This window comes from Micromonas pusilla (genome assembly GCF_000151265.4).
Source record: "Micromonas pusilla CCMP1545 genomic scaffold MICPUCscaffold_5, whole genome shotgun sequence".
Lineage (NCBI taxonomy): Eukaryota > Viridiplantae > Chlorophyta > Mamiellophyceae > Mamiellales > Mamiellaceae > Micromonas > Micromonas pusilla.
Genome location: NW_003315886.1, coordinates 108,659 through 124,885, shown reverse-complemented (window position 1 = coordinate 124,885; position 16,227 = coordinate 108,659). Strand labels below are relative to the sequence as shown.

The window sequence follows — 16,227 nt, the reverse complement described above, 5'->3', positions numbered from 1 at the left end:
TGTCCATGACGACGACGACGCCCGAAGACCCGCCCGCGCCGTCGACGTCGTCCTACGGCGCGGCGATGCAGAACGTCAACGCCGCGGGCGTGTCCCTGTTCGCATCCATGGCGCTCGGCGCGAAGCGCGACCTCGCGATGCCGCACCTCGAGGTCCCGGACGTGAGGTGCGTTCTATACACTGGTTCCCATACGACCCCGTTCGCGTGGTGAACGTCATTCCTTAAGGACTTTGCCCGGCGTTTCTCTGAGCCCACCCCTCGCTTTCAATCCCCGACCTCGACGCCTTTCAACTCCGCTTCTGACGCCTATGAACTCCACCCCGACGTCGCTTTGTATGGAACGACCCTGAGATGGATCGACTGGGACGCGCTCCACGCCGCGGGGTTCCGCGCGATCGTCTTCGACAAGGACAACACGCTGACGATCCCGTACGAGCGCCGGATACACCCGCCGCTCGCGAGCGCGCTGAGGGAGTGCAAGCGCGCGTTCGGCGCGGCGAACGTGGCGGTGCTGAGCAACAGCGCGGGGCTGACGCAGGCGCGTTCTGATTCACACTGGTCCCCGTACGACCGCGTTCGCGTGGTGGACGCCGATCCTTAAGGACTTTTCCCGTCGTCTCTCTCCGCCCATCATCCCTCGCTCACAATCCCGACACACCTCGATGCCTTTCAACGTCAACTGACGCACCCCTGAAATCCACCCCGACGTTCGCTTCCATCGTACGGAACGACCCGCAGTTCGATCCCACGGGCGCCGTCGCCGACGCGCTCGAGGACGCGCTCGGCGTCGGGTTCCTTCGGCATTCGTCCAAGAAACCGGGGGGGAGCTGCGACGCGCTCGTGCGACGGTTCGCGTGCGAACCGTCGCAGATGGTCATGATCGGGGATCGGTACATGACGGACGTCGTGTACGGGAACAGGCACGGGATGCTCACGATTCGATGCGCGCCGTTCACGGACGCGGTGCGAGACTGCTCCCCGTACGACCCCGTTCGCGATGTGAACGCCGTTTCTTAAGGACTTTTCCCGTCGTCACTCTTCACCCGCGCTTCCCTTTCAACGTTTGACCGGTAAGACGTTCGACTGACCGATCGCTTCACCCCGCAGGGCGAGAGCGCCGCCATCGGCGCCGCGAAGTGGATCGAGGAGAAGGCTGTGGGGTGGTGGAGGAAGCCGAGCGGGGAGTTTTGTCCGGGGGAGAAGTCGCACGCGTTGATCGACGCGGGGGCAGGGAAGAACGCGCGCGGGTTCGTGAAAGACCCGGGCGTGTGGTGACAACGCAGGGCGTTTCGTGTCAATTCAGTTCGCATAAAAAAAATTATGAAGAGAAGTAGAAGCGTCCCGTCCCGTCGTGTCGTTCGCGCGTTATATGTCGTATGCACATCCACCTACGTCGTCGTCGTCGTCGTCGTCGTCGTCGTCGTCGTCGTGTCGTTTCCGCGTTCGTATGCCTCCCGCCGCTTCCCCGTCCTCCCTTCGATCCGAAGGAAGGATCCAACCGCGGGTCCGTCTGCGATCGATCGATCGACCGATCGTTCGATCGATCGACCGATCGTTCGATCGATCCAGACTGGTTCCCATACGAGCCCGTTCGCGTTGTGAACGCCGTTCCTTGAGGACTTCGATCGATCCATCACAAGAGCCCGCCCTCCATCACGAATCCGGCGCCGCCGGGCGCGTCCAGCAGCAACCCCAACCCGTCGTCCGCGCCGCCGAAGACGTCCCCCGCGCCACCGAACGGATCCGCGAGCGCGTCGCCGAACCCGCCCTGGGGTTGTCCGGACACGGACAGATCCGCGTCGAACGAGATCATCCCGCCGCCCACGACGCCGAGGCTCTCGTCTTTAAACGCATCCGCCGCGTCCGGTCCCGCGTCGTCGCCCCATCCGTTGACCATCGGCGCGGGGGACGAGCGCCCGTGCGCGGAGCTTCGCATTCCGACCGGAGGCGCGACGCCGAACGCGTACATCGGCTGGTACGGCATCGTCCCGGCGACCGCGCCGACGCCCGCGCGGGCCCCGCCGTGATCGGCGTACGCGTGACCCATCCCGACGAGGTTGCTGCTGCTGTTTTGCCGCAACTGCGCGCCCGCGTTGCGCTTGGCGAGCGCGAGCCGCGCCTGGAACGCCGCGTCCGGCTGATGGCGCTTGATCGCGTGCGATGACCCTCCCGCCGACCCGCGTCCGCCTCTGCCGCCAGAAGGGTGCTCTCGCTTGGCGCCTCTGCCGCCGCCGCGACCGTTGCGTCCGGTGGGATTGCGCGCGACGGATTTCGTCCCTCCGCCCGCGCCCGGGGGCGAGCTCGCGGCGCCGACGTTATCCCACGCCGCAGCCGTCTTCCTCAGCGCTTCCGTCGCGGCCGTCGCGGCCGCGATCGCCTTCTCCGCCTTCTCGATCGTCTCCTCGTCCGCGTCTTCCCGCGCGGCTTTCAGCGCGAGCAGCGCCTGCTGCACCGGCGCGTCCGCGTAGCCGAAGACGCCGTCCCCCGTCGTCGTCTCCGCGGACATCGCGTGCAACGCCGACGCGACGTAGGCCAACGCGCGCTCCTTCTCCGACTTTTCGTGCGCCGCGAGCGCGACGGCGTGCTTCGCCATCGCGGCGACGTACGCGTCGTTCTCCGCCTTCATGGCCGCCGCGAGCTGCGCGTCGACGGCGAGAGGCGTCGCCGCGGCGGCGGCGGCGGCGGCGACGGTGCCCTCGGACTTGACCGTCGCGCCGTCGCCGCCGGAGCTCTCCGACGCGGGCGGCGCCGCGGGGTCGGTCGTCCTCGACGGCGACGCCGGCGCGGGGGGCAGCGACCCGCCGCTGGTGGCCGGCTGCGGGGGCGACGCGTCGAAGACCCCGCCCGCGTTAGCCGCGGCGGATTTTTGATCGTCCGAATTCGCGCGGTCGCGCGCGTCCTTTCGAGCCACGATCGCGCCTTCCTCGTCCTGCGCGGCTGCCGCGATCTCGGGCCTCTCCGGCGCCGCGGGCGCGCCCTCGACCGGGCGCATCGTCCCCCTGCGCGCGAACCAGAGCCCGCACGCGTTGCACAGCGACCTGACGCCGTTCGGGCCGCGTCGCATCAGCGGCGTCGCGTGCGACGTCGTGCCGCAGTTGCCACACGCGCGATTGTTCTTCGCGCGCGCGCCTCCGCCGATCGACGATCCGTCGCCGGCGTGGCGGCGCGGCGCGATCGGCGCGACCGGCGGCGGCAGCGGCGGCAGCACCGCGCACACGCCGTGGTCCACCCTGCGCTTGAGCTCATCCACGATGCAGCGCACGGCCTCCTTCGTGGACGACGCGCCCCCGGGAGGCGTGGAGACCGCGGCGCGGCCGTCGCCGGCGGCGCCCCACGACACGAAGTGATTGCCGCCGCGATCGATCCACGCGCGCAGGGGCTCGTTGAACAGGACGCCCTCGGCCCTGTACCCGAGCGGGACGAGGACGGCGGGCGGCGGCGTCTCGTCGTCGTCCTCCTTCTTCGGCGTCGACGGCGCCGCGGACGCGTCGTCGCCGGGCGTCGCCGCGCTCGGCGGCTTCGTCGTCTCGTCGGCGGCGGCGGCGTCAGATGGATCCTCCCTGGCCCATCCCAAGGCGACGACGCGCACCTCCGCGTGCGGCGCCGCGTGGCACCGAAACGCGATCTGCTTCGCCTTGAGCTCCGCCTGCTTCGCGTGGATCGTCCGCAGGCGGCCGCTTCTGCGGCGCGAGGAGTTCGCGTCGGAGTCGCCGTGCCCGGGGATGGGCGTGGACGGGTCCAGCTTCGCGTCCGCGAGGAGCGCGGACGCCATCACCATGATTGACGATGGCGCGCGACGGTCCAAGCAAGCTGTGCAAGCAGGATCTCCTGCGCCGCCCGCTCGCGATTCTTCGCGCGGAGCGCGCGCGCGTCCGCGACGTTCGACGTCGACGCGCGCGCGCGCGCGGAGGGAAACGCGCGGACGCGCCGAGCCGCGGACGCGACGACGAGCGGCCGCGCGTTCGCTTCGAGACGCGCGCTGGGGTGCGCGACGCCGTGCGATGTGCGACGACCGAAGCAGATCGCCGTCGTCTCGCCTGGCGGCTCTCTCGACAGGTCATCGGGCGCGAAAAAAAGATTTTTTATTCATCGCGATGCGGTTTCGAGCGTGACCCCAAGCGGTTTCAATTTGACCCCGGCGAGCGAGATGTGCGCGATGAAAATTGTCGGACAGTTCGTTCCAATCGTCGTGCGCCTTCCGTCCTCTCTGAACGTCCTCTCTCTCCCCTCCCCCGTCTCCTCTTTCTCCTCTCATTCGTCGTCCTCAGGGTGTGACGTCGTCGCGCATCGTCCCCGTCGCCTCCGCGGCTTCGTCAGGGTGTGACGTCGTCGCGCATCGTCCCCGTCGCCTCCGCGGCTTCGTCCGCGACGCTCGCGACTCCTCCCCCCGCGGCGTCGCGCAGCGCCCGCCTTGCGGCGGGGCCCTCCGCGTCCTCGCCTGCGGCGGCGGCGGCTTGCGTCGCCGGCGGCGTCGTCGTCGCCGGCGGCGTCGTCGCCGTCGCCGGCGCCGGGACCCCCCTCGCGGCCTCGGCGACGAAACTCCTGAGCCGCGCGATCTCCGACGATAACGTCGCGCGCTCCGCGCGTCGCTCCGCGCGCAGCGTCGACAGCAACCGCTCGTCCGCGCGGAGGCTCGCGCGCGCCGCCGCGGCGTCGTCCGTCGGCGTGACGGGCGCGATGGGCGGAATACGCCCAGCCGCGGCCGCGAGCGAGCCTCCTCCTCCTCTTCCTCCTCCCGCGTCGTCCGCGTGCCGCGAGAGACGAAGCTCGTACGTCAGGCGCTCCACGGACGCGCACACGGCGGCCATCTCGCCGCGGACTTCCCGACGGAACGACGCGAGCTCGACGGCGACGCCGGCGAGCGTCGCCGGGAATCCGGCGTAGACCTCCGCGCCGCGGGAGAGGACGTCCGAGTCCTCGGACTTCACGGGCGCCTCTCTTCCTCCCGCGGGTCCCGCGGGTCCCGCGCCCGCGGCGGCGAGGAGGTCCTCGCGGGCGAACGCGCGCGCGGCCGCCGCGCCCGCGGCGGCGGCGTCGCGGAGGCTCTTCGCGGTGACGGCGACGCGCGGTCGGGCGGAGACGCCCGCGGCGCCCGCCGCCGCCGCCGCCGCCGCCGCGTCGGCCTCGGCTTTCTTCCGCCTCTTCGCCGCGGTCGGCCCGGGAGGTCTTCCGACGCGGCCTCTCGGCTTGACCCCCGCGGAGGCGATCGCGGAGGCGGCGACGCGCTCCGTCGCCGTCGCCGCCTTCTTCCGCCGTTCGAGCTGCCCCTTCGACGGGCCGACGCCCGCGGGCGTCGCCTCCGCGGCGGCGCGTTTACGCGCGACGCCCCCGGAAGGAAACGCGGCGGCGACGCCGCCGGCGCTCACCTCTACGGCACCCCCGACGGCACCCCCGACGGCACCTCCTCCCTCGTCGCGTCGGCGTGTCCCGAGCACCCGCAACGCGGTCTCCGCGGGGACCACGAACTCCCCGCGAAACGTCCCGGGCGGCGTGGCGCTCGTGACGCACGACACGACGACCCCCGCGCGCGTTATCCTCCGCATGACGCACTCCCTGACGTCGTCCCACCCGACGAGCTTACACAGCGCCGCCTCGCGCGGGTTAAACGCGTACACGCCGCCGATGACGAGGCGCGCTTTGCGCAGGGAGTCCGCGAGGCGCGCGGCTTCAGATTGCGCGCGCGGCGGCGGCGCCGCCGCCGCCGACGCGGCGGCGTCCGCGCCCGTCGGCGGCGCGGCTTCGTACTCGCGCGGGGGCAGGCGCAGGTCGATTTGGGTCGGCGGCGCGGGCGCGACGGGGATCTCGCGCGTGGCGGGGGGTTGAGGGCGGGATATCGACGCGAGGTCCGCGGCCGCGGCGGCTTCTTCGTCCTTCGCGGCTTCCGCCTCCGCCTCCGCCTCCGCTTCTTCTTCCGCTTCTTCTTCGCCCTCGGCTTCCTCGCCTTCGCCTACGCCTTCATCTTCATCTTCCGGGGTCGTTCGCTCTCTCTTCAGCGTCGTCGCGATCGTCTTCCCGCTCGCGACCGCGGCGGCGGCGCGCCTCGTCCCCGCGCCCCCGCCGCGAGCGCCTTTCCTCGCGCCCCCCGCGGTCGCCGCCGCCGCCGCCTTTTCTTCATCGTCCAGCTCCTCCTCTTCCTCCTCCTCCTCCTCCTCCTCCTCCTCCAGCTCCTCCTCGATCTCCCCGCCCGCGGCGCCGACGTCGAACCGCGCCGTCGCCGCCGCCCCGCCCGCGGGTTCTTCTACTTCCTCCTCCTCCTCCTCCTCCTCCTCCCCCGCGAGTCTCTCGTCGAGGAGGTCGCACAGACCGCCGAGGTTGCCAATTTCCTCTATGACGTAGGTCCCGCTGCTCGGGGTCGTGACGACCGCGCCCGCGCGCTTGAAGACGTTCATCGTCTTCTTCCACGGGTCCGATTGACCTGCGCGCGCGACGACGCGAGGTGCGGGCGGTCGGCGAGGGGCGAAAAGACAAGGGGTGGGGGGGAGCGAAGAAAAAAAAAAACGAGACGACGGCGTTTCGTCGTCGCTCGTCGCTCGTCGTCGTCGTCGTCGTCGTCGGTCGCGCGCGCCTGGGAGGTGAAGACCGCGGCTCTGCAGGCCTCGGTTCAGGCGCTCGCGCCCGGGGAATTGCTGCGCGGAGATCCGGGGTCGGCGGGCGCGCGCGCGTCAGGCGCGGGAGTGGGAGCGACGGCGACGACGGCGCGACGACGCGGACGAGCCGCGAGGGAGAGGAGCGGGCGCGGACGGCGAGAAACAGCGCGGCACCGGACGCGACGACCGAAGGGCGCGACGCGCCACGGCGTATCGCCCGACGATCCCTATCGCTTCGTCGATGAGCGCCTTGGCGGCGCGCACGCTCTCGCGCGGGATCGACGCGATCACCGCGCGGCCGACGTCGACGTTCACCCCCGCGAGCGCCGCGTCCGCGCGCGTCATACGGCGCGCGCGCGGGGAGCTTCTGGGGAGCTGGCTGGGGAACCCTCGAGGAGGACGAGGGAAAAAAGCGGCGCGGCCGGAACGGATACGCGCGTCGCGGTCGACTACGACCTACGACGGTCAGTCTGCGCGCGCCGCGGACGCGTTCCTCGGACGACGCGACGACGACCTGTGGACTGCGTCCTTCTTGTTTTTTCGAAAACCCGTGCGTGCTCGTATGGTATTTTTTTGTTACACCAAAGCACAACATACGCCAACCTCCTCAGTTTCATCCCTCTCGAGAACCACCGCCGCTCCCGCCCGCGTCGCGTTCATCCTATCGATGAGCGCAGCGCCGCGCCGTCCATCCCCGCACCGCACCGCTCGCCGCCAGCCTCGCCTTCGAAGCGCTCTCGCTCTCGACGTTTTTGTTCGCGTCGATCACTTCCCGCCGGCTTTGTTCCGCGGCGGCGTGCTCGGCCGCGACCCCATCATGCTCCCAAACCCTCCCATGAGCTTCCTCTCCGCGGGTTTCAAAATCTGAAACGAACACATCAAGTTCTCGTCTACGGTCATCATCGCGCCCGCGTTGTCGAACTCGCCGCAGTAGTTTGGCGCGCTAAACACGGTCACGAGCTGCCTCTTGCCGAAAAACTCGTACCCGTTTTCCACCACTTGATGCGCGCGGACGACTAAATCGAAATCAAACTTCGCGAGGAAGTCCGCGACGACGTCCGTGCCGTACGTGTACGACACCCCGCGGTCGTTCTCACCCCACCCTTGCAGATCCGCGTCCGGATCGGACCACAAAAAGTCGCACAGCATTCCCATGTCGGGAATGTCCGTCGGTCGCTTGATCTGGACGATCTGCTGCAGATCCTTCAGCTCCGGGGACGGGCCGCCGTGAATGCAGAAGATCTTCTCGTCCACGATCGCCGCGAACGGGAGGCAGTTGAAGACGTCGCAGAACACTCGCCACAGCTTGATGTTATACCTTCGCTTGCACTCGTCGTAGAAGCCGTAGATCCGCGAGATCGAGTTGCACTCGTGGTTCCCTCGCAGCAGGAAAAAGTTCTCCGGGTACTTCACCTTGTACGCCAGTAAAAGGCAGATCACCTCCAGGCCTTGCTTCCCGCGGTCGACGTAATCGCCGAGGAACAGATAGTTCGCCTCGGGAGGGAACCCTCCGTACTCGAACAGACGGAGCAAGTCGCTGTACTGCCCGTGCACGTCCCCGCAGATCTTCAACGGCGCCTCGAGCTCGAGCAGGCACGGCTGCCCGAGGAAAATCTCCCTGTGAAGACGCGACGCGAACGAGAGGACGGCGCCGGGGGGATGGACGCGACGTCAGCGCGTGAGATGGGTGGACGGGGAAGACGGGGGACGAACGGTCGAAGACGCGCTCGCCGCGTCGCGGATGGAAAAAACGACGACGACCACGACACAGCTGTGCGCGAAGGGGCACTTTTTTGAAATCGCTCGCGCGAGGATCGGACGCGCGATCGGGCGTCGCGGCGGCCGCCGCGACGCCGCGATCGACGCGCGCGGGTCCACACGAGGTCGGAGAAGCGAGCGCGGTCGAGCGCGGCGCCGGGATTCGCGCGCGCGCGCCCGCGCTCGCGTCTCGTCGCCCCAGATGTGTGTCACCAATGCCACCCGTCGCGCGCGAGCGCGCGAGGCGAGTGCCAAAGACAGCACACCGCGCCCTTTGGGCGCGACGCGGGACGCGCGACGCGAACGCGAGACGCGCCCGACGACGCGGGTTTCGAATCCACGATATAGTCGAGAACGCGTCCCCCGCGCGCTTGGACGTCGACGGAGCGCCCCGACGGCGCGATGGCGCGGCCCCGGAGGTGGTCCATCGCGGCACACGAACCCTAGTTTGGCGCCTAAAAATCTCGGACACGACGCGTGGCGCGCCGGAAACGAATGCGAACCGAGCGAGCGCGCACCTCGCGGTCGCGCAGAGCGCCCTGATTTCTCCCTCCGCTAACTGCACCGTGCGGTTGTTCGGCTGCCCTCTCACGCTGAGCAGCCGCTCGATGACGGAGTCGACGTCCAGTCCCGATCCCGCCATGACGTTCGAACCAATCTAGATTCACCCCCTCGGCGAGCGCTGCCGGACGCGTTCACCCTCCGCTTTCGGCGCGGTTCCCTCCTCCGAGCGCGCGCGGTGATGCGCTCGACGAGGACGACGGTCCCTAAGTGGACCCTGCGCGTCGATGCGCGCGGAGAGAGTAGTCGCCCGAGAGAACACGGCACGGGAAAAGTCGCGCTGTTCTCGTTCAAACGACGGGCGAAAACGTGCGCGACGGTTGATCGGCGCGCCCCTTTCAAATTCACACCGCCGCGGGTGAATTTTCGTCTTGATCGGCGATGTCAAACGCGAACGCGCGCGCGTCGTAGCTCGACGCCGAGCAGACGCAATTCTCTCGCCTCTTCTCGCGCCACAGCCTCCACTGTCGCGGGCGCGGGCCGCGGCGCGTCGCGACGTCATGGGACGACGCGCGCGTTTCCCGTGCGTCCTCAACGAGGTGTCCTTGGAGGGACCGTCAGGCGCGTCGCGTCGCCGCTCGACTCGTCCCGCGACCTTCCGCGCGGCGCCCTCGCGTTCGCACATCGGTCGTCGTCTCGCCGTCGGTCGCCCTCCGCTCGTTGTCGCGCCGTCGCCGACCTCGTCGTCCTACCCCCCCCTTCCCGAACCAACCCCGCAGGATGCGACCTCAAGACGCTGTGGAACCTCCTCGCGAAGGAATGGGGCGACGGGGATTCGCTGTCGGAGACGTTCAAGCGCGGGCTGTGGACGCGGATCGTCGACCACGCGACGCACGAGGAGCTTCGCATCCTTCGCGGTCCCGTCGCGGCCGACGCGCGAGGGGCCGCGAAGGCGACCGTGGACGAGGAGGAAGTCGCCGAGCGCGAGATGCTCGAGAAGCTCGCGATGAAGCCGACGGACGCGGCGTTGAAGTGCGCGTCCGACCGACTCCGCGTCGCGCGCCTCCCGTCCGTCGTCGCCTCGCGCGCGCGGTCGAATCACGTCTCTCGCGAATTCACACCGCGAATTCAACTAACAACGCCCGGCCTTACGATCCCCTCCCTCTCTCCCTCCTCCTCCTCCTCCTCCTCCTCGTCAGGACGCACGTCACCGCGACGCAGAAGAACGTCCACCTGATCGCCCCGCTGCGCGTGCGCGACCTCTCGCTCGGGCTCCACGACGAGCCGACGTGGTCGATGCGCGTCACCGTCGATCAGAGGAAGATCTTAGAAGCCGTCGCGAGATCGCGCGCGACGGGGGTGCTCGCGTCGGAGCTGCCGTCTCTGTTCCCGAAGGGCTCGGCCGCGGCGAAACCGCAGGCGTGCCACCATCTCGTGAAGGTGTTGGAGTTCCTCGGGCTCTTGACGTCGCGCGAGATTATGCGGGTGACGGAGACGAAGAAGACCACGGTGAAGAAGTCTCAGGCGTGCGTGAACAAGACGACCGTGTTGGTGTTGTCGTGGATCGCTCGCGAGACGGGGGGCGATTTCGGGAACGACCCGGACCTGGACGAGATCGCCCACGTCGGGCCGAAAGAGCGCGAGGCGCTGACGCGAACGTTCGTGGAAATGCTGCGCGCGGCGAAGGATAACGTCCTCATGGAAGCGGAGTTCAGAGCGGAGGTGTACAAACGCTTGCGAAAGGAGGAGTGGGAGAAGGGCGACGACGTCGGCGAAGGCGGCCTCACCGGCCGGCGCACGGGGCGCCTGTACCTCAAAATCCGCGCGGAGATGATCGCCAAAGGCATCGTGGAGCGGATGCAGTGCGCGATCGAGGGGAGCGACGGCGGCGCCGGTGCGATCGCGGAGTGCCTCCGGTTGCTTCCGGAGCCGCTCGCAATCGCGGACGGCGGCGCCGCCGCGGTCGCGGGCGAGGACGCGAGCGCCGGGGACGTCGTCGACGACGACAGCCTCATCGGCTTCGGCGGCGGCGAGCTCTTCCTCGAGATGCGCATGGAGGACCAGATCTTCGAACTCTTGAAGCGCGCTGGGGAGACGGGCATCAAACTCTCGGAGCTGGGTAATCGTTTTCGGATGACGAACAAAAACATCGCGAAGAGGGTCGAACTCATGCTCGTCGACTCGAGCCAGTACCCCGGGATGACGCGTCGCGCCGTGCAGGAGGGGAAATACCGTCTGATCGTTCTGGCGTACGACGAGAAGCTCGCGGCGGAGATCGCCGAGAGAAACGCCGCGATCGCGGCGGGCGGGGAGAAAGCGAAAGCCGCGAAGAGAGCGCAGGGCGCGGCGGCGGCGGCGGAGAATAAAAAAAAGCAAAAATCCGCCGCGGAGGCGCTCAAGGACGCGCGCGCGGCCACGATCAAAGCCCACCTCGGCGAGCGCGGGTACCTCATCAAGGCGTACATCGGCCGCTGGCTCGCGCAAAAAGAGGGCGGGAAGATCGACCGCGTCGACGGAAAGGTGGTGAATCGCGTCCTCGAGCACATGACCGCGAAGGGGATGGCGAAGACGCACGCTTTCACCGTCGGCACGCACGGACACTTGGACGCGGGCGAGAAGGCGCACGTGTTGGTGTACGACACGAATTTCCCCGACCCGACGCCGGAGATGCTGGACAACGTGAGGCAGGAGATTCGGCAGACCGACCTCGCGATGCGGCTGCCGTTCTGGCAGGAGAAGAAGGACGTGTACGACGTCTGGCCGCCGCCGAAGCCGCCGAAGCGGGCGGGGGGAGACGTCGCGAAGCCCGGGGGGGGCAGACGGCGCGGCGGCGGGATCCTGGTCCAGAAGATAAAAGAAGAGGAGGAGAAAGCGACGAAGACGACGCCGCCCGGGGGAACCCCAGCCGCGGAAGGGGCGCCGACGAACGAGAACGACGCGCTCGCGCTCGCGGTGGTCCCGGCGGATGGACTCGCGACGGACGCCGCCGCCGATGCCGCCGCCGCCGCCGCGACGACACCGGCGATCACCGTGCGCGTGAAGACCGCCGGGCTCGTTCCGAGGATGAGGACCGCGGACCTGGAGAACGTGTTGAGGCCGCGAGGGTTCGGAAGCGCGGAGGGGGAGGACGGAGGAAACGCCGGGGGCGCGAACGCGTCGCGCCGCGTTGCGAAAAAACCGTTCAAAACGTTCAGGGACATCGCCGTGCTTCAGAGCGGGTTCATCCCCGCGATCATGACGCGCGCGCGGTACATGCACGGCTTTCTCGTGAAGACGATATTCACGCGGAAAGTCAACCTCGAGTGCGCGGAGGAGGAGGACGCGTCGTCGTCGACGACGCAGTCGGCGGGGTTCAACGCGGGCGAGGTCGTCATGAAACACATGCCGCTCGAGCTGTTCCTTCGCATCGCGGGCTGCCCTTGGCACCTCCAGAATGAAAACTCGCGCGTCCTCGCGAAGCTCCAGTCGCTCGCGATCGCGGGGAAGACGTTGGGGGATCTGGACGACGAAGCGTCGAGGGCGGTGATTGGAGACGCGAACGGCGATCGCAAGCACATGCGCTCCGTGTTTAAAGACGCGGAGGCCAAACTGTCGAAACTGATTCGACTCCTGTGCGCGATGGAGCTCGTCGTGCGCACGAGCGAGACCGGCGGGAACATGCGATCGCACAAACTCGCTCGCGTCGGACGCTTTCAGCCGTCGCCGTCGGCGACGGACCGGAGCGCGTGGATCTCGATGAACGTGGACGATCCGGAGGCGTGCGAAGCGTTTTGGTCGAGGCTCGAGGCGACGTTTAAACGGAAGCACCAGCCGCTCGTGCGCGCGGACGAGTGCATGATTTGTGCGTTTCCCGCGTCCTCGACGATTAACATCCTGAGCTCGTCCACGCACGGGTTGTGCTCGACGAAGACGTGGAGCCGCGTCCGCGACATGACGATTCAGCAGAGAATCGTGTTGCTGCAACGGTTGGACGACTTGAGGATGGAGACGCGCGAGATTCGACGGCTCACCGCGGAGGCGCGGGGAGACGTCGTCGCCGAGGACATAGAGACGCTCGAGATCGCGGAGGCGACCGCGGCGGCGAAAGACGCGACGCCCACCGAGGACGACGCCGAGGAGGTGGAGCTTCGTAAGGCGGCCAGAGCCGCGGCGCTGGCGCAACCGATCTTGACGTTTCCGCAAGTCTCGAAACTCGCGCGCGAGCTCGACTTGTCCGTCGAACAGATTCGACAGTTCCACGAGGCAGACTGCAAGCGGATCTTGAACGACCTCACCGTGGACGGGACGATCTCGGAGAAGGAAGCGCTCGAGGCGAACGCGAATCGCCGCGCGGAGCGGATCGCGAAGGACAAGCTGGAGAGAGAAGGAGGGCGCGACAACGACGACAGCCGGCGTCGCGGGCTCGGGGTGGTCCGGAACCGGAAGAACGTCACGGGTCGGCTGCGCGCCGTCGGCGGCGGCGGCGCGTCGAAGCGCGTGAAACGCGCCGACGCCGCGGCTTCTTCGGACGTCGTCGACGTCGACGGCGTCCCCACGGATAGACACAAGTGGGCGGCGGATCGACGAGCGCTCATCGCCGCGCGCGCGTCGAAAGAGAATCCCGCGGCGGCGGCGTACAGACGCCGCCGCGGAGGCGCCGCCGCCGCCGCCGCCGCCGTCGACGACGACGGCGATAAAGACGACCCGGACTTCACGGTCGACGACGACGACGACGACGACGACGACGACGACGTAAAAGAAGTAGAAGAGGAGGAGGAAGAAGAAGAAGACGACGACGACGACGACGTCGCCCTCGCGGACGTCGGGCGCCGCAAGCGTCGCGTCAACTTCGCGTTTCCGCCGTACCGGACGAGGCACACGTGGACGGCGCGCGACGACCGAGAGCTTCTGCTCGCGCTCGTGCGAACGCGGATCGTGTACGGCGAGCGCGGCACGAGAAGGCTCGTCGGCGCCGCGGTCGAAGTCGGCGAGCGACTCCCCGCGGCGCGCGAGACGTGCTCGCGCCGGTGGAAGGCCATGGACGCGGGCGAGCGATCGGAGGAGATCGCGAGCGTCGTGCGTCGCGTCGCCGCGAGAGGCGCGGCGGCGCGAAACCAACGCGCCGCGGAGGCGATGTTGCGTAAAAAGATCGAGGGCGCGGGTCCCGCCGCGGGTCCCGCCGCGGGTCCCGCCGCGGCCGCCCCCGAAGCCGCCGACGGCGGCGGCGCGGAGGGCGCGTGCTCGAACGCCGCCTCGAACTTGTGGGACCGCGAAGGGAAGTGGTGCGCGCAGATCGACGCCGAGGTGGTCGCGGAGGTGGCGCGCGTGCTCGAGCGGCACCCGATGTCGACACGGGAAGCGGCGGACGTCCGGGGTTCGGGTCCCGGTCCCGGTTCGGGTTCGGGTGCCGGTCCCGGTCCCGGTGCCGGTGCCGGTTCGGGTTCGGGTCCCGGTCCGGGTTTGGGTGCGGGGGGCAAAAAACGGCGACGCGACGCGAGGAGGGCGATCGGTTCCGACGACTCCGACGGCGATCTCGGAGACTCCGACGGCGGCGCGAGGCGCGCGGTCGCGCGGGCGAAGAAGCAGAAGCAGAAGCGCGGCGGGATGCTCAACGAGTCCGACGACGACGTCCCGCTCGCGGCGATCGTCGCGCGGGGCGCCGCCGCGTCCACGTCGGACGATGACACGTCAGCAGAAACGTCGGACGTGTCGGACGATGACACGTCAGACGACGGCGACGGCGGCGACGACTCCAACTCCGACTCCGACGTCGGCGGCGGCGCGTCCTTCGAGCGCTTCGCGCCGCGCTCCCCCGCGGCGGCGGCGACGAGGGCGGTTCGTCGAGACCCGGAGTTTATGACCCGCTGCGCGAACGCGCTCGAGCTCGTGAAATCCACGCTTCTGTCCGCGCCTCCCGGGGTCGCGCTCGACCGCGACGTGAAAGCGCGCGTCGCGAAAACGATCGCCGCGATCGGCGAAGACGCGGTCGAGCACGCGGTGACGATGTTACGACGCGCGAAGCTGTTGGCGAGCGTCAAGCCGGAGCCAGACGGAGAGGACGCGACGACGACCGCGGCGGTTGACGCGGGGGGGGAAGACGGAACGTCAACCGACGCGGCGTTCGGGACCTTGAAGCTGTCCGAACGGTTCGCGCGAGCTGCGGACGACGAAGACGCCGTCCTCGGCGCGCGCGGCTGCGCGGACGCGGCGAAGGTGGCCGCCGCGTTGTCGGAGCGGTTCGGAGCCGGCGCCGGCGACCTTCGCGGAGAGGCCGCGAGGGTCGTCGCGCCGAGCTCCGCGCACGTGTTCGCGATCCTCGCGGGCGTCGTCGCGGGCGTCGTCGAGCTCGACGCGGTGACCCCCGCGGCGTTCGAGGCGTTATCGGAGCACTTCGGACGCGTTCCCTCACGCGACGACGACGACGACGACGACGAAGACGACGACGCGGCGGCGAACGATCGAACCGCGCCGGGCGACCTTCCGAACGCGGCGGTGAACCTGCGCGTCGCGATCAAAGGCGTCACCTCGCGCGAGCCGTCGTCCGCGTCCGCGTCGTCGGGGTGGACGCCGTACGCGAGCTTCGGGCACGCGCCCGGGTCCGCGCCGCCGATCGAAGTCGGAGGGCGCGCGTACGCGACGCGCGCGCCGACGCGCGACGAGGCGACGGCGGCGGTGACGGCGGCGGGCGCGGGCGGCGTCTCCGTGCGCGTGCTCGCCGCCGCGCTCACGTCCTCGGCCGCCGACCTCTCGACCGCCGAAACCGGCGGCGTCGTGGTCCCGGTCGACGCGTGCGAGGAGGTTTTGACGCGGCTCGCGAACGACGCGACGTGCGATTGCGTCGCGGTGAACGCGTTCCACGGCGCGAGGTTCACGACGATCGAGCACGCGAAGTTTGCGCGCGCCGACGCCGACGCCGACGCCGACGCCGACGCCGACGCCGACGCCGACGCCGCGGGCGCGGGCGCGGCGAAGGCGAAGGCGAAGGCGAAGGCGCCGCAGATCCGCCCGTGGGTGACCCCGAGCGGGGCGACGAACGACGCGTTCCTCGCCGGTCTGAAACGCCGCGCGCTCGCGGAGGTGATCCGGTTCCCCGGGATACCGATCGCCAGCCTCGCGAAGCGTCTGACGCCCGCGTTGACGCCGCGGTGCGCGACGGAAGTTGTCGACGCGATGATCGACGCGGGGGAGCTTCACGCGAGGGAGACGCGGAGAGAGCCCGGGAGCGACGGGCCGCCGCTGCATTTGCTGAGCGACGAGGAGCGCGCGAGCGTGGTGAGGGACGCGGCGATGGCGGCGCCGACGCGGCACTGCTTCGCGCCGATCGATCCGGCGAGGTGGCCGAAGTAAGAAGAGCGAGCGAGCGATTAAATTGAGACGTGGAAACGAAACGAGACGAGACGA

At 69.4% G+C, this 16,227-nt stretch overlaps 5 protein-coding genes across 5 annotated transcripts; 2 read left to right on the top strand and 3 right to left on the bottom strand.

The window, feature by feature from the left end:
- Positions 1-107: 107 nt before the first annotated feature.
- On the top strand, positions 108-1,018 carry MICPUCDRAFT_17472 (uncharacterized protein; the record flags this gene model as incomplete). Its single annotated transcript, XM_003058659.1, has 3 exons — positions 108-166; positions 353-581; positions 776-1,018. The coding sequence occupies 3 exons, from the start codon at positions 108-110 to the stop codon at positions 1,016-1,018; spliced, it is 531 nt and encodes a 176-aa protein (XP_003058705.1).
- A 270-nt stretch (positions 1,019-1,288) lies between these two features.
- Positions 1,289-3,779, bottom strand: MICPUCDRAFT_47201 (uncharacterized protein; the record flags this gene model as incomplete). Its single annotated transcript, XM_003058310.1, has 1 exon — positions 1,289-3,779. The coding sequence occupies one exon, from the start codon at positions 3,777-3,779 to the stop codon at positions 1,635-1,637; it is 2,145 nt and encodes a 714-aa protein (XP_003058356.1). The 3' UTR covers positions 1,289-1,634.
- Positions 3,780-4,314: 535 nt separating this feature from the next.
- On the bottom strand, positions 4,315-6,390 carry MICPUCDRAFT_39609 (uncharacterized protein; the record flags this gene model as incomplete). Its single annotated transcript, XM_003058309.1, has 1 exon — positions 4,315-6,390. One exon carries the CDS (start codon positions 6,388-6,390, stop codon positions 4,315-4,317), a length of 2,076 nt encoding a protein of 691 aa, XP_003058355.1.
- Positions 6,391-7,144: 754 nt separating this feature from the next.
- Positions 7,145-9,134, bottom strand: PP1 (Serine/threonine protein phosphatase). Its single transcript, XM_003058308.1, has 2 exons — positions 8,865-9,134; positions 7,145-8,206 (listed from the first exon to the last, which is right to left on the bottom strand). The coding sequence occupies exons 1-2, from the start codon at positions 8,987-8,989 to the stop codon at positions 7,354-7,356; spliced, it is 978 nt and encodes a 325-aa protein (XP_003058354.1). The 5' UTR covers positions 8,990-9,134; the 3' UTR covers positions 7,145-7,353.
- Positions 9,135-9,407: 273 nt separating this feature from the next.
- MICPUCDRAFT_39607 (uncharacterized protein) lies at positions 9,408-16,173 on the top strand (the record flags this gene model as incomplete). Its single annotated transcript, XM_003058658.1, has 3 exons — positions 9,408-9,477; positions 9,627-9,879; positions 10,047-16,173. 3 exons carry the CDS (start codon positions 9,408-9,410, stop codon positions 16,171-16,173), a joined length of 6,450 nt encoding a protein of 2,149 aa, XP_003058704.1.
- Positions 16,174-16,227: the final 54 nt, after the last annotated feature.

What these genes read in the sequence shown, in the direction of transcription:
- PP1 (XM_003058308.1), bottom strand. Translation starts at nt 8,989, where the DNA reads ATGGCGGGATCGGGACTGGACGTCGACTCCGTCATCGAGCGGCTGCTC. An exon ending in GCGCTCTGCGCGACCGCGAG is followed by an intron (nt 8,207 to 8,864) that starts GTGCGCGCTCGC and finishes GCGTCTTCACAG; the next exon opens with GGAGATTTTCCTCGGGCAGC.